The 15,545-nt window shown below is 40.6% G+C and overlaps 1 protein-coding gene across 1 annotated transcript in view; it reads right to left on the minus strand.

Annotated features, from left to right (window-relative positions):
- The window catches only part of bmper (BMP binding endothelial regulator), a 68,703-nt gene extending 53,605 nt beyond the window's left edge, over positions 1-15,098 (minus strand). The window contains exons 1-3 of the mRNA XM_081388452.1: positions 14,550-15,098; positions 13,370-13,455; positions 11,552-11,651 (exon numbers count right to left, since the gene is read on the minus strand). Coding sequence (XP_081244578.1) covers positions 11,552-11,651; positions 13,370-13,455; positions 14,550-14,640 — 277 coding nt within the window. The 5' untranslated portion in view covers positions 14,641-15,098. The remainder of the gene's footprint in view (positions 1-11,551; positions 11,652-13,369; positions 13,456-14,549) is intronic.
- Positions 15,099-15,545: the final 447 nt, after the last annotated feature.

Raw genomic sequence — 15,545 nt, forward strand, 5'->3', positions numbered from 1 at the left:
TGGAGTCTGGCTATTTCCCTGAGATCTGGAACCCTGGACTGATCACCCCTATTTTCAAAAATGGCGACAGATTGGACCCTAACAACTACAGAGGCATTAGTGTGAACAGTAGTCTGGGGAAGGTTTTCTGCAGTATTATTAACACCAGAATACTGTCCTTTCTCACCAAGCACAATGTCTTAAGTAAAAATCAAATTGGCTTTTTACCAAAATATCGTACATCAGACCACATTTATACTCTCCACACCCTTATCAAAAACTACACCAAAATTAAAAATGGGAAAATATTTGCATGTTTTATAGACTTCAAAAAAGCTTTTGACACAATATGGCATGATGGGCTTTTTTACAAACTTATCGAAAGCGGGATAGGGGGTAAAGTCTATGACACTATTAAGTCACTGTACACAGAAAATAAATGTGCAGTAAAAATTGGCTCCAAAAGAACAGAATTCTTCAAACAAGGGTGTGGCGTGAGACAGGGATGCAGTTTGAGTCCAACATTGTTTAACATTTACATCAATGAACTAGCAACCATGTTGGAACAATCTGCAGCCCCAGGTCTCACTCTTCATGATACCAACATCAAGTTCCTGCTCTATGCCGATGATCTGGTTTTGTTGTCCCCAACAGAAGAAGGTTTACAACAGGGCCTGTCCGTCCTAGAGCAGTACTGTCAGAAATGGGCACTGACAGTCAATCTGAAAAAGACCAGTGTTATGGTATTTCAGAGGAGAGCCAGATCTCTGGGAAATAGACAGAGTTACAACTTCACTCTGGGCAACACCAGACTAGAACAAAAGAGTTCATATAATTACTTAGGGGTTGAAATTAGTGCATCTGGGAGTTTCAACCTGGCCATAAACACACTATGTAATAACACCAATAATGCTTTACGGAAGCGAAGTTTGGGGCCCGATTTCGAATCCAGAATTTAAAAACTGGGATAAAACTCCCACTGAAAAACTGCAACTGGAATTCTGTAAAATTATTCTAAAAGTTCGCCCAAACACCCCAAACAAGGCATGCAGAGCAGAACTCGGTATATTCCCTCTGAAAATTCAAATCCAAAAAAGGTCAATTAAATTTTGGCAGCATTTAAATCAAGCTGATAAAAATTCCATTGCATACAAAGCTCTCCTGAGCAACCAGTGTGGTTCAGATGTCCACCCCCTGGACCAGCTGGCTCAGAGGAACACGGAGATAAACACAGTCAGTAGTGGACAGAGAGACAGATACACTGAGCATCAGAGTCGCCACAGACACAATCCTCAGTCTTCAATCAAAAGATTTGAAACTAAATTAAAAGACAAATATACAGAACAATGGCAAAATGAAAATAAAATACAACACAAACTCCTCTGTTAGCAATCCCTGAACAGAGATATCCAATTGGCCGAATATCTCAAAACAAAAAATCCAAAAGAAATACGAATTTTAACAAAATACAGAGTCAAAATACAGGGCTGTGGTCCATAAAGAATTTGATGGTTTCCCACGTCCTCAGTCGTTCTCCAAATAGCCATAATACAGTCGTTCTCCAAATAGCCATAATACAGTAGGAATCTAGCAGAGTATGGGTTGCGAGTTCCTCTTGTGACGTCATCACCCAGTAACTGAAAAAACACGCTACCTTCGAAGAAACCCCAATAAATGTTATTTTAACGCATTTTAAGACAGAAATAATTAAATATATACATATAGAGCACTTTAATTTACACATTAATTGACTGTGGTGGTTAACCTGCAACTTACACTTTAAGAAACAAATATTTCCAAAAATTTGAAAAACATATACCAGGCTTCACTACCTACACTGAGGACAAAAAGCTTCTTTTTTTATTAGGGGAAGATAAAAGCACGGCATGGCTAGCAGCTAAATATGTCTTCTCCTGTCACAATACAAGGCTAAATAAATAGAAAATTGTATAAGAGGTATTTATACCAGTTATATATTATATATATCTATATATATATTTTTTTATTATTATCTTGTTTGTCCCCCTCCTCGAGCTGCCACCTTATTGTGGTGGAGGGGTTTGAGTACCCGAATGATTCTAAGAGCTATGTTGTCCGGGGCTATATGCCCCTGGTAGGGTCTCCCATGGCAAACAGGTCCTGGGTGACGGGTCAGACTAAGAGCGGTTCACAACAGACCCCCAGCTATGGGTTAAATAGTTTTACAGCCATCAGACAATGGCTCCACTGCCTTGTGGATATCTCCGGGAGGAGTAAGGAGTAGGAGGAGGAGGGAGGAGGCTAAGGAGTAAACCCGACAGAAATCCGGAGTGGAGCCCGTTAGGCAGTAAGAATGACTATTTGTCACCTTTCCGGCAACTCCTGCAGCCAAGCCAGGTGCCAAATGTCGTGCTTCGCACTCCTTTGGACCCCACTAGCGAGGCCGAGAGGGGGATTCTGACGAATGGGCAGCCCAGGATCTCCATATATCGTGCCCAGGCTATGCGTCCTGGAGAGGCCACTCCAGTATCGCTGCTCGCAGTGATAAAAAACAACACGGGAGGCAGCAGTTACGAGTGATAAGTTCAGAGTAAATTGGCGTACGCTCAGACCAGGCTTGTGCAAAATTCAGAATTTCAGAATTGGCCTCCATTCAATTCATGAATTGGAATTTGAATTGAATTTACTCTGCCCCACAAGACATTGAATTGAATTTGAATTGGAATGACAGGAAGTGGAATTAAATTCATGGCAATTCAAAGAAATTCCACACAGTCACACAACAGAAAGAATGTGTTGAGTCTCGCATGCATTCAGTGTTAGGAAGATTACTTTGTAAATGTTATTGCTTACTGTTATTAGTTACCCATTATAAATGTGGTTTGGATTACTTTATTTGGATAACTTTATCAATGCAAAGCAATTTCGTTTTAAGTTGATTAGTAACTAGTTGAATTAAACATTTTACCTCAGTAATACAACTAAATACAATTACTTTAATTTTGTAATTTAATAACAGAAATTTCATTTCATGTAACTATTTACTCCTCAACCCTGCATACATTTTGTTCTAAAATAGATATTGATCAAATTCTTGAAATAAATTACCCCCTCAGTGTTGTTTAATTAGTTTTGTTCCAATGTAATTTTCATTTCAAAGTAATCACACAAACACAAAGTTGTTTAATGCAGTTATCATTTATTCCAATGCAAAAAATTACTGAGCAACACTGTTGCATCTAAATCTCAATAGCTCCTCAAATGTTTTTTAATTGAGTCTGCACCGTTCTGGGGTGAGTTTCCCAAAAGCATCGTTAGCCAACTATGGTCGCAAGTTTATCGCAATGCCCATTGAACTCTATTGGTAACGACGGAACTTGCGACGCACCCCTGGTCTGAATATCTTTCCTGCAACACTAAAGATTCTCTCAACAGGTACAGAGTGAAGTTGTAAGGGACTTCTGAAACTTAAAAAGTCCAGTGTTGCCCATCAAATTGTGCTTTCAAACAAATGTCTACTATGTCAAATTGTTTAGCAACCATTTTAAATACTTGGTGAAAGTAAAGTATTCTGGGAAATGGAGTCATGTTCCATCATGTTCCACAAAATTACAATTACAATAAATCAAACTTAATTATTTGTTCTGTGACTAAATGGTAAATAGACTGCATTTATATAGCGCTTTCACAGACCTATGGCCATCAAAGTGCTTTACATAGCCTCACATTCACCCATTCATACACCAACGACGGTGTCAGCCATGCAAGGCGCCAACCAGCTCATTGAGAGCAGCTGGGGTTACGTGTCTTGCTCATGGAAAACCTCGACACTTGGTCAAGTGGAACCGGGGATTGAACCACCAACCTTTCGGTTTGTAGACAACCTACATGAACCACTGAGCCACTGCTGCCCCGCATATTATAATCATATCTGACATATACTGTAAAGCTTCATTGTTAAACACTTCACTTAAAATATGTATATGAATTTCTTTGAATTTTTATTGAATTGCAATTCTGCTTCCTTTAATTCAAATTCGAATTGTAATTCTAGATCCTGTTTTTGACATCAATTCAAATTCAATTCAAATTCAAGAATTTAATTGGAATTAAGGAGTCATTCTCAATTCAATTCTGAATTGTGCACAAGCCTGGCTCAGACGCTACGGGTTGTCTCCGACGGTGGGAGGGATCATTGAAATCCAACTGGTCAGCTACCGCCCGCCTCAAGCTGAGCAGCCCCCAGCCAGTAAGGTGCTGACCCGCCACAGTCTGCCTGCTTCATTGGGTGCTTGGAGCTAAGGGAACAGACCGACAAGCAGACTGTAAACCTCGCACCAGGCAAAGAAATAAAAAAGCATAAACCACCAATCTTGCGACTAGCAAGCTGGAATGTCAGGACTATGTGCCCTGGCTTTTCCATAGACCTTGAACAGGTTGATGACTTCAGAAAAACAGCAATCATCAATCGTGAGCTCTTGAGGCTGGACATTGACATCGCTGCACTACAGGAGGCCAGACTCCCCTCAAATGGCAGCATCAGGGAACAGGAGTACACTTTCTTCTGGCAGGGAAAGGAACCAGACGAACCAAGACTGCATGGCGTTGGGTTTGCAGTTAGAAACTCTCTGCTATCGTCAGTCGAACCGCCAGCAAAAGGTACAGCCCGTATCCTCTCCCTTCGCCTCTCAACCTCCACAGGCCTAGTGAACATCCTGAGCGTCTATGCTCCTACTCTCAGCTCCCCAGCCGAGGCCAAGGAAGAATTCTATGAGGAACTTGTGACTATCATTAAAGGAATTTCCCCCACTGAACAACTGTACGTGCTTGGTGACTTCAACGCCCGGGTGGGAAATGACTGTGATTCCTGGCCCCGCCGTATTGGTCATTTCGGCGTTGGCAGAATGAATGAAAACGGACAGAGACTGCTTGAGCTATGCTCCTACCACGACCTCTGCATAACTAACACATTCTTCTCCACCAAGCCCAACCATAGAGTATCCTGGCGACACCCAAGATCCCATCACTGGCATCAGCTGGACCTCATTATCACCAGAAGAGCCTCACTGAACTGTGTTCTCATTACACGGTGCTATCACAGCGCTGACTGTGACACCGACCATTCACTGGTTTGCAGCAAGGTGCGCCTTCAACCGAAGCGGATCCACCGATCAAAGCAGAAAGGACGCCCACGCATCAACACAGCAAGGACGACAATCCCTGATCTGTGTGAGCGATTCGCTGCCTCCATCACAGAGGCCCTCAGAAATTGCCCAACGGGCAGTGCAGAAGAAAGATGGAATCATATCCGCAACGCCATCGTAAATTCTGCCATGGACACCTTCGGTAAGAAAGAGAGGCAAAATCCAGATTGGTTCGAAGCAGGAATCCTGGAACTTGAGCCAGTCATCACAGCTAAGAGAGCAGCTCTGATCAGCTACAAAAGGGAGCCATCAGAGAGGACGCTCACAGCTCTCAGGAAAGCCAGAAACGAAGCCAAAAGGATTGCTCGACGCTGTGCCAACAACTACTGGTTGAATCTTTGTCAGTGCATCCAACTCTCAGCTGACTGTGGTAACATCCGCGCTATGTATGATGGCATGAAGAAGGCCTTCGGCCCAAGAGTTACCAAGGTCACACCCCTAAAGTCCTCCTCGGGAGAAGTGATAACAGATCGGGGTAAACAAATGGAGAGATGGGTGGAACATTACCAGGAACTCTATGCAAGAGAAAACATCATCACTACCTCAGCAGTTGAGAATACCAACCTCCTGCCCGTCATGGATGAACTAGATGCTCCCCCTTCTATGGAAGAACTTCGTAAGGCCATCGACTCTCTAGCCTGCAACAAAGCACCAGGCAGCGATGGTATTCCTCCAGAGGTCATCAAGGCTGGGAAGAAGACCATTCTTCTTCACCATTTGCATGAGCTCTTGTTGCAGTGCTGGGAAGAAGGAACAGTGCCCCAGGATATGCGTGACGCCACCATCATCACTCTCTACAAAAACAAAGGAGACCGTAGTGACTGTAACAACTACCGTGGGATATCACTTCTCAGTATAGTTGGGAAAGCCTTTGCCCGGGTAGTACTAGTCAGGTTACAGGCACTAGCAGAGCGCGTATATCCTGAAGCTCAGTGTGGATTCAGAGCAGGGAGGTCAACAGTTGACATGATCTTCTCACTGAGGCAGCTACAAGAGAAATGTCGCGAGCAGAGGCGACCATTGTTCATCGCCTTTATCGACCTGACTAAGGCGTTCGATCTGGTCAGCCGTAAAGGCCTATTCACTCTACTACAAAGGATAGGATGCCCCCACAAGCTTTTGAGGATTATCATCTCTTTTCACGATGATATGCAAGGCATTGTCCAGTACGTTTGCTCTTCCTCAGACCCATTCCCTATCAGAGGTGGAGTGAAGCAGGGCTGTGTACTCGCTCCAGTGCTCTTCGGCATCTTCTTTTCCTTGCTGCTGACCCATGCCTTTAGTAAATCAGAAGAAGGCATATACCTTCACACTCGAACCGATGGAAACCTGATCAACACAGCACGCCTCCGAGCAAAAACCAAGGTGCGGAAGGTTTTGATACGGGAGATGCTTTACGCAGATGACGCTGCCTTGACTGCACACTCCGAAGCAGCTCTACAACAACTTATCAACCGTTTTGCGGATGCTTGCAGAGACTTTGGCCTCACCATCAGTCTCAAAAAGACCAACATAATGGGCCAAGATGTTAGCAGCATCCCGAATATCTCCATTGCTGACTACACCCTCGAAGTGGTAGATAACTTTACCTACCTCGGCTCTACCATCTCCAGCAACCTCTCCCTGGATGCTGAGCTAAATACTCGGATTGGTAAGGCAACAGCAGCTATGGCTTGCTTAGCTAAGAGAGCTTGGGACAATTCCATGCTGACAACCTACACCAAGATGAGGGTGTATCAAGCTTGTGTGCTCAGTACTCTACTATACAGTAGTGAAGCATGGACCCTGTACTCCCGGCAAGAACGCAGGCTCAACTCATTCCACCTGCGTTGCCTCAGGAAAATCCTGGGCATCACATGGCAAGACCGTGTCCCAAACATGGCTAGGCCATGTCAGTCGCATGCAGGATGGTCGTATACCCAAAGATCTACTCTACAGCGAGCTTGCTACGGGCTCAAGACCAGCAGGAAGGCCTGTTCTTCGCTACAAAGACGTTTGTAAACGAGACTTGAAGGCAGGCAACATCAATCCAGCAGTCTGGGAAGCAGCAGCTGCAGATCGCTGCACATGGAGGCAGGTTGTCGAAGCAGGCATCAAAGTGTCGGAGAAGAAAAAAGAGGACGAGTGGGAAGAGCGGAGAAAGCGCAGACAGAGGGTTTTACTCGCAGATATAGCACCAAGAGATCCAGACCCAGGCACATACTACACCTGCAGCAACTGCAATAGAGCCTGCCGCTCCAAAATTGGACTGTACAGTCACAGCAGGCGCTGCATACCAACCAAAGAGACTCTTTGACGCATATTCCATTGTCTCCAGAGACAGACGGATGCCAACAAAAAAAAAATATGTATATATATATATGTATGTGTGTATATATATATATATATATATATATATATATATATATATATATATATATATATATATATTATTGTTTGAATGTACCCTTTGAGGAACATGCACAGAATGTGTTTAGTATCTGCATCTACATCATAATTATCCTGTTTACTTGTATTACTATATCAGATGTATTAACTCCTTGCTGTTGTTTATATTTGTTCTTATGCTTTGGCAACACAGATGCATTTTTTTTTTTTTTGTCATGCCAATAAAGCAACATGAAATTGAAAAAAATTGAAATTGACACTGAGAGACAGCATTTGATTTCAGCCGGGATAAACACACTAAACACATCTAAAATGGGAGAGAGCTTTGAGATTGACTGTACAACTAGATTTGACAAGAAATCTGAGGTATATTTTCACACACTGCTGAAAGCTACTAGCCTGGCTAACGTCAGACCTCTCATTGAGACGTGGTCTGGGAACCACATGTTCATTTTCTCGTATTTGAGGCGTGGTTTACGAATGCCCAGAGCGTTTATTGGCCGCTACGAATGTCTATCAAATGCGCCTGTACGTAGCCAATAGCCAATCGTTTCAATTATACCAGATGACGCATGTAGAGCGGCAGAAATTCGACGAGGAAGAAGACGAAATAAACTTACGTTCTAAACTACTTAGAACACTATCTAAAGCCCAATTTATACTTCTGCGTCGAACTTACGCCGTAGCTACGTCATAGGCTGTGTGTAGCGCGCGTTCCCTTCGGCGTACCCTGACGTGCACCTCTCCAAAAATGTAACAACGCGTCAACTCTACGCGGACACAAGCGCTGTGATTGGTCTGCTAGGACCGCTCCCTCGGGTTTCACACGTTCCCTCTGCGCACGTCAACACGGACAGCGACGCAGAAGTATAAATGACAACCAACGCGTTGCCTACAGCGTAGAGGCTCCGGTGTAGGTCCGACGCAGGAGTATAAATCAGCCTTAAGGCTGCATCGAAAGGTAACTTCGCGTCTGATGCCATGTTGGATCCATAGATATAAACAAACTGCTTCAGTGTGTCGCATAGACGTTGTCATCGTCTTGCTGCTCCCTCCCCGTCCTTTTTGAGGGGAAAATCTGGTCCATGGTGTCCAGACTGCCTAGCAGAGTGAATAAAATCGCGCTGCGCACAAGGCATCATGGGGAAACCAGGCTAGAAAGCTACAGAACTGAGAAGCGAATGAATCGCTGCGATTCACAGAAACATCTGGATCAGGCAGAGAACGGTGGATTCACAGTTATTATTCTGAGGCGATATGCTGAATTTAGGGGTAAAATCATATCCTATATGTTGTATTGTTATATATTATATTGACAACTCATCAATTGAATATTTATCATATATTCTGCATAATTGTATGTTTTTAAATAAACACTGACAAAAAACTACACAGGTTTTAAGGCTGGATGATATGATGATATAACACTGATATTAATGATCACATGGATTTAGACCTATATTGTATTTATATAAAAACGTTTACAGGAAAATTTGCTTTATGTATTTCCCCGGCGTGGAAATCAGGTTCATATAAACGTCATGAAACACGATTCCTGCTGCATGTCAGTATCCATGATCACTGGATCTTTGGTGAGTTGTAAGGAACACTATATTGAGTCCAACCTTTAGTTTAAACTGATAATCGTGTGTTTTACTGGCGTTTTCTCAGTTTCTCCTATTAAATCCAGTCACTCAGCAGCTCTTCTGCCACTCAGTCCGGCTGAGCGAGTGTGTTCCCGCGGGAAAGAGACTCAGTGCATAACCTCTATTCCCCACAGACAACATCAAGTCCCAGCAGCTCAAATAAAACACCCAGGACAGAAAGAGAGAAGAGTCCTCAGCTGCATTGGCGTCTGTCGGCCACACGGCGGCAGTGATGCTGAACTCACGAGTTAAACAGCAACACTACAGGCAGACCAAACATCATTCACACACCAGATATCATCTCTGATATGTTTCTCCTAGTGTGATCAGAACACTATAGTTCATTTCTGTAAGTGAGGAGAGCAGAATACAGTAAACTGTGAGATATTATACCCAAATATTCTTCATACAGTGACTACAACATTTATGGGTGTTTCTGCAACTACGGGCACTTTTAAGTCCCAGGAGTGAAATTTTAGATTTATGTTAAAATTTGTTATTTGATGTTTCATAAATATAAACGTAGTGTCAATACACACCTTGACATAAAAAATAATTAATAAATAATATGATTTAATGTAAAATTATGAAGCATTTATAGGTCCAAACACCATTTTTGCTCATGTCCCACACCCGTGGTTTCAATGTTGAGATACTTAAAATTAGGTAATTCTTTTACAATATGACATTATTTCAAATGGAATTGTTTAATATACAGATTAATTTACAGCATCTAAAAATTCTTTGTATTATTTACTGATCATTTTTATGTTTTTTTTAACTAAATGTACCTGTCCCACACTTTTGAGTCCTTACCGCAACAATGAAAAAAAGCTTTTATTATGAAATTTTATCGAACGCAAACAAGTCTAGTTTCTATGGAAACAGAAATTATCACATGAGCACATTGCTGACAGACTGGGCCACCATACTACCTCACTCACAAGATACCAAAAAAATAAGGTAAACATCATCTTTTCTGCTCTAGTATTTATTGTGCGTCCTTACCATTCAGCTTAATAATTGTGTATTTTTGAACTACATTTTAAAAATAAATGTATATTATTGTTGAATTCATGTATATTAAGATGCTTAGTCAAAACTAATGTGGTAGGCATTGCTAGCTGCCAATTAGCTAAAATATTAGCAAAAATGTCATTTCCGCAACATGTCTTTACCGCAGCAAATTTAGGTGTTGCGGTAAAGACCTTGTGTTGCGGTAGAGACAAATTCAAGGTTTACTGTATATTAAATGACAAATATTCAGTATATTATTAGTACTGAAGTATATATTAGTATATATATATATTAGTATATATATATAAACATGCCATTTTTTACATAAAAAAAATATTTTGTCCTTACCGCCACAAGATGTCATTACCGCAGCACTGCTCTATTTTCATTTTTTTCACATTTTCATTTGCAAAAAAATATTTTTACACTTAAGTTCAGATGATTAACACATTGAAATTGCAACATCTGTCATAAAAAGTTAATTATGTTATCTTTTGTGTGTATGGAAACAATTGACATCTAAGGTTACTGTAAATTTTTTACATGGCATAGAAAAAAACATGAAATTCCCTATTTTGTGTATTATTTTTTTTATATCAGTATTTACAAAACTGCATCAAATTTGAAAAAGCTATTTACATATATTCAATTTTTTATAGAAATTACTAAAGAAAAATGTATAAAATGAACGTTATTGTAACATTGCGGTAAGGACACTTTTTAAGAAGATGACCCGAAAAACATAAAAAATAAACATGTTCCAGATTAAAATCTTAACGACTACATTCTATTTTGTGTACATTTTTATATGTATTATAGACTGTGATGGTTAAAATTGAAATTCATAGAGGTTGATTTTTTAAAAATTGGGATAGTCAAAAGTGCCCGTAGTTGCAGAAACACCCTTATATAAAAAAAATAGGGACCAGAAATGATTCGGACACTTTGACCTGATCATGTTTTGCTGAAGTGTGTGTTCTTTAATTGCTAATGCTCTTTTTACACACAGACTGAACACAATGAAGCATTGCTTGGTGATTGGTTGAGCTAAACTGGTATTATCTAATTGTGTAGTTAAATTTAACAGCTGACAGACATTCAACATAATTCATGTGTGAGACAGTCTAACAGAAGGACGGACAAAACCAGTCAAATATCAACTGAGTTCTGCTCATATTTTAATACCATTTTCTGAACTATAGCGAATAAACTGAGATGATGTGAGAATGTTAATGGAGTCTGAGTAAATGTTGGTTTGACTGTGTGCAGAAGTGCAGAGCTCAAGTCTGTCAGCCCAGATGCCATAACTAATAATAAGATATTGATCATATTTCAGACCTTTGCATCGCTCACAGCAGGCTCCCGTCTGCTTGACCACCAGCGCACAGTCTTCATCCAGCGCCGGACACTTCTCCTGCTTACAGTCCGCTTTCTGATTCTGTCCACACAGAGAACACACAGAGAGCAATCCCTTATCAGTCACAGCCGGACGCAATCATCACAGCATAACAAACACAAGCCGGACACTGAGGACGGGACGTGCCAGATCAGCTTAACTCAATCACTTCATGACTAAAGCAGGAACATGAAGAGCAGCGTCATCATCTCTCAGAGATAACACTTCCGGGATTCATCAGCAGAATCAATACATTCATCAAGCCGTCGTATCAGTTCTCACTCTCTAACCCTGAGGAAGACTCTCAGATCCTCCTCTTCATACACAAGAACACACACTCACTGCCTATATATGAGTGTGTGCGAGCGTCAGGACAGAGATAGACGTGGATGAATCTGCTTCAGTTATTCCACTTCATCACTCATGTTTTTCCATCTGACACAGTTATGCATAACACATGTACAGTTATCACTTATTTCAGCTTCAAACTCAAGCTCAGCTGCTGTCCTTTCAACTTTTCATATTAAATTAACTTAAAAAATTAAGTTGAATCTTGTTTAACGTATAGAAAGAAGCTAAAGTTGCTTAAATTATTGTGCCGAGTTCAAGTAATGTAGTGTCACAACTTATTGATCATATCATTTTTACAGTGTACAAAAGCAGCGCTGCGAACTTAAGCACATATCAATTCAGATATACTTTATTTGATGGTGTCCTTGAAACAGTTCCAGTGTAATATACAGTTAAAGCAAGACACTACAGGCCCAGACACTGGCTTCGTGCATCTGTCAATGTTGAGATTTTGGGCTTTTTGTCTTTTCATAAAGTGTTTTTTCTGACTGGCGAAAAGAAAACGTTTAAGTGCATCTTTCACAGCACTTGTCTGTATATTTCCATTACAGTTCATATATTATACAGGCCTTTTTCTCTCCAGAAATCTCCACTTCAGCAGCTTTACACACACCAAACTTCACACTTTTATTCCTATCTATATTCACAAGGTTTTTACAGAGCAGTTTGATCATATATAATGTGCCTGGTTTTATTTTATTTTATTTTTATTTATTTTTTGCTAAAAAAAAAAGTGAAATAATTTGTTCTCTGTCTGTTGACAATATTTTCTGATTTATGGAGAGATAAACCCTTGACTCTGGTTTAGGGTCAGTTGCATGTGATTACATGGTTGGTTAATTAGCACATGACACGTGTGTAACAAGGACACGGTAAACCACAGTGTTACCGTACATTCCCCTTTAAACTATATGTAAATTATGAAGCCAGTACTACTTACAGTTTTACTATTATTATCATCATTATTGTCATTATTATATCAAAGACTGTTCTCATAAACAGAATGATTACAGATGACTGAATATTGATTAATTCTACACAACCCTTAAATATTTGTTTATTCTGTCAGAATCTTATTGGTTGTATAATACTTCTCGAATATCTGTCTCTTGTCCTCTTCTGTTCTGTATAACCCCTGTGTTGACACAATGTACTAATTATTTTTATGATTTATCACAACTTTTTTTCTTCTTCTTTTGCCAAAACAACTTAGGTTCACTAATGTTGTTCCGATAACATAATATTTTAAGTTTCTGTTGATTAAAGCAATCTCTTTCACTGTATGAACTCGAAATATTAGTTTCATTGAGCTGTTAAGTGACCAACAGTAATCTCCTCAACAGAGCATTTGACAGATCAACATCTATGATTCTGAACCTCCCGTGTGAAAGTGTGTGAGATGTTCTGACCAGACACACGCAGGAGATGCAGGGGTTGTCCGTGATGTTGGGGATGTGTAAGACTTCTCCCTCGTTCTCACAGCTAGCCTCCGTTCCTGCGAGAACAACACAAGAGCCGTCCATTCAACACAACCAATCTCTAGATCTAGATATCACCATGAACATCACTTCATCTGACAGAGTGCCTCTGTATTTAAGGGCTTATTGAGGCTTAGAAATAAAAAGGTAACCTTGTATTAACTGGTTTAATTCAAGTCAAAAATATGATTTCATTTTGCTGAATTGATCTAAATAGCAACAGTACAGTAAATGCAGTTATCTGGTGGAGCTACTGCAGTATAATAATTAATAATTAAATAATGTAAGATGTAAGAGCTAAATTATACCAATGCTACAATCTTCAATCATATGTTATCACACAAGTATTCATTACTTCAGTCAGCTCATTGTTTCTGCCTTGTGTAAATGAATACATGTTTATCTAACTGTGATCTATAAATGTACATTTCTGAAATACATAACTTTTCCTCTGATATCTGATCACTGTAAGCTGTAATGTGGACTAAAGTGGCATTTTCTGTAAAGCTGCTTTGAAACGATTTGTATTGTGAAAAGAGCTATACAAATAAATGTGAATTGAATTAAATTCTTTTCACGACCTTTAGTAAAAAAAAAAAAAAACTAAACACTACTAACATTTCAGATTTAAAACTCAAAAATCCTTACGTATTACACTATGCAATTATTAATAAGTATACAGTAGTAAGTGCTCCACTCTAAAACTGCTGGGGTTTTTTCAACCCATGTTTGAGTCAAATATGGACAAACCCGACCATTGGTTTAAACTAACCTGGGGTTAAACGGTTTAATATAACCCAACAGTCGGGTTTGTCCATATTTAACGCAAACATGGGTTGGAAAAAAAACAGCATTTTTTAGAGTGGAGCACTTACTACTGTATAATTATTAATAATTAATAATTGCATAATGTAGCTAATGTATGAGCTAAATTCTTTTCACCAACCTTTATTTATTTATGTTTTTAAACTAAACACTACAAACACTAACTTTAAACTCAAAAACCATCAGATTTCCCATATAACTCTTAATGTTGTGTCTAATATTTGATGTGTTCTGCTGATATTCCTCGTTCCGAGTGAGTGTGTGTGAGTGTGTGTGTGATTCTCACCGGTGATTAAAGGCGCAGTTGAATGAGGCGTTTGGAGAATGAAGAACCAGAGCAGCAGGTTGTGTGTTACTGGAGAAGACACACACAGCATCCTAAATCCGCTCCAGAGAGAAAACACGAGAATAAAGAGAGAAAACACGAGGATAAAGAGAGAAAACACGAGGATAAAGAGAGTATCCAGAGCCTGTCGTTAAGATCCAGAGAGAGACAGACATGAGTGTCCTGAGGGACTCGATCCCGACGCGAAACCTTCACACACACACATCAGCTCGACATTATCAGGACGAAACCAGCTCACACACTCCACAGAGAGCTCCAAACGCAGGTAAGATCCAGAGGTGTGTGTAGAGATGTCAGTGCCATGGTCCGAGTGGTCCGAGCTGTGTGCGTGCGTGTGTGTGTGTGTGTGTGCGGGTCCCCGCGGACGCGCTCCGCGGTTAAACACCAGTCCTCCGGCGCGCGCACAGATTATCCGCCCTCGCTATTTAAACGCACGTGTGACACACACTCACACACACTCACAGAGCTCCTGATCGCGCAGATCAGTGTGTGTGTGTGAGAGAGAGAGGTGTAGTGAGATCCGCCCCTATCTCAGCTGGGCTCTCACACACACTCCTGACTTTCTCACCAAACAAGAATGTCAGCCTATCATAAAGACACCGAGTCTCGAGAGGAACAAGCCTTTCGCATGTAATTCCTAATCGCAGAATAACAATGACTTCATTCACTGACAATTACCCAGAGTAGGTGCTAATCGTCTACATCTACATGCGCATCAGAGAGCAGATTAATCTGCAGATGTGAGGCTTAAACACACACACATGATGCAGGGAATGCCATGTCCTGAGGAGCCCCAGCTCTCCGAGAACGACTGTGTTCCTGTAATATTAGGCACTAGAGAGCGCCAGAGAGCACTTTACCGGGATCTTACAGTTTGACCAATCTTCTTATGTAGATCCACTTATAATAGTCACCTTTAATTGGTTTAATAATCAA

Source organism: Scardinius erythrophthalmus (assembly GCF_964197995.2).
Source record: "Scardinius erythrophthalmus genome assembly, chromosome: 16".
NCBI lineage: Eukaryota > Metazoa > Chordata > Actinopteri > Cypriniformes > Leuciscidae > Scardinius > Scardinius erythrophthalmus.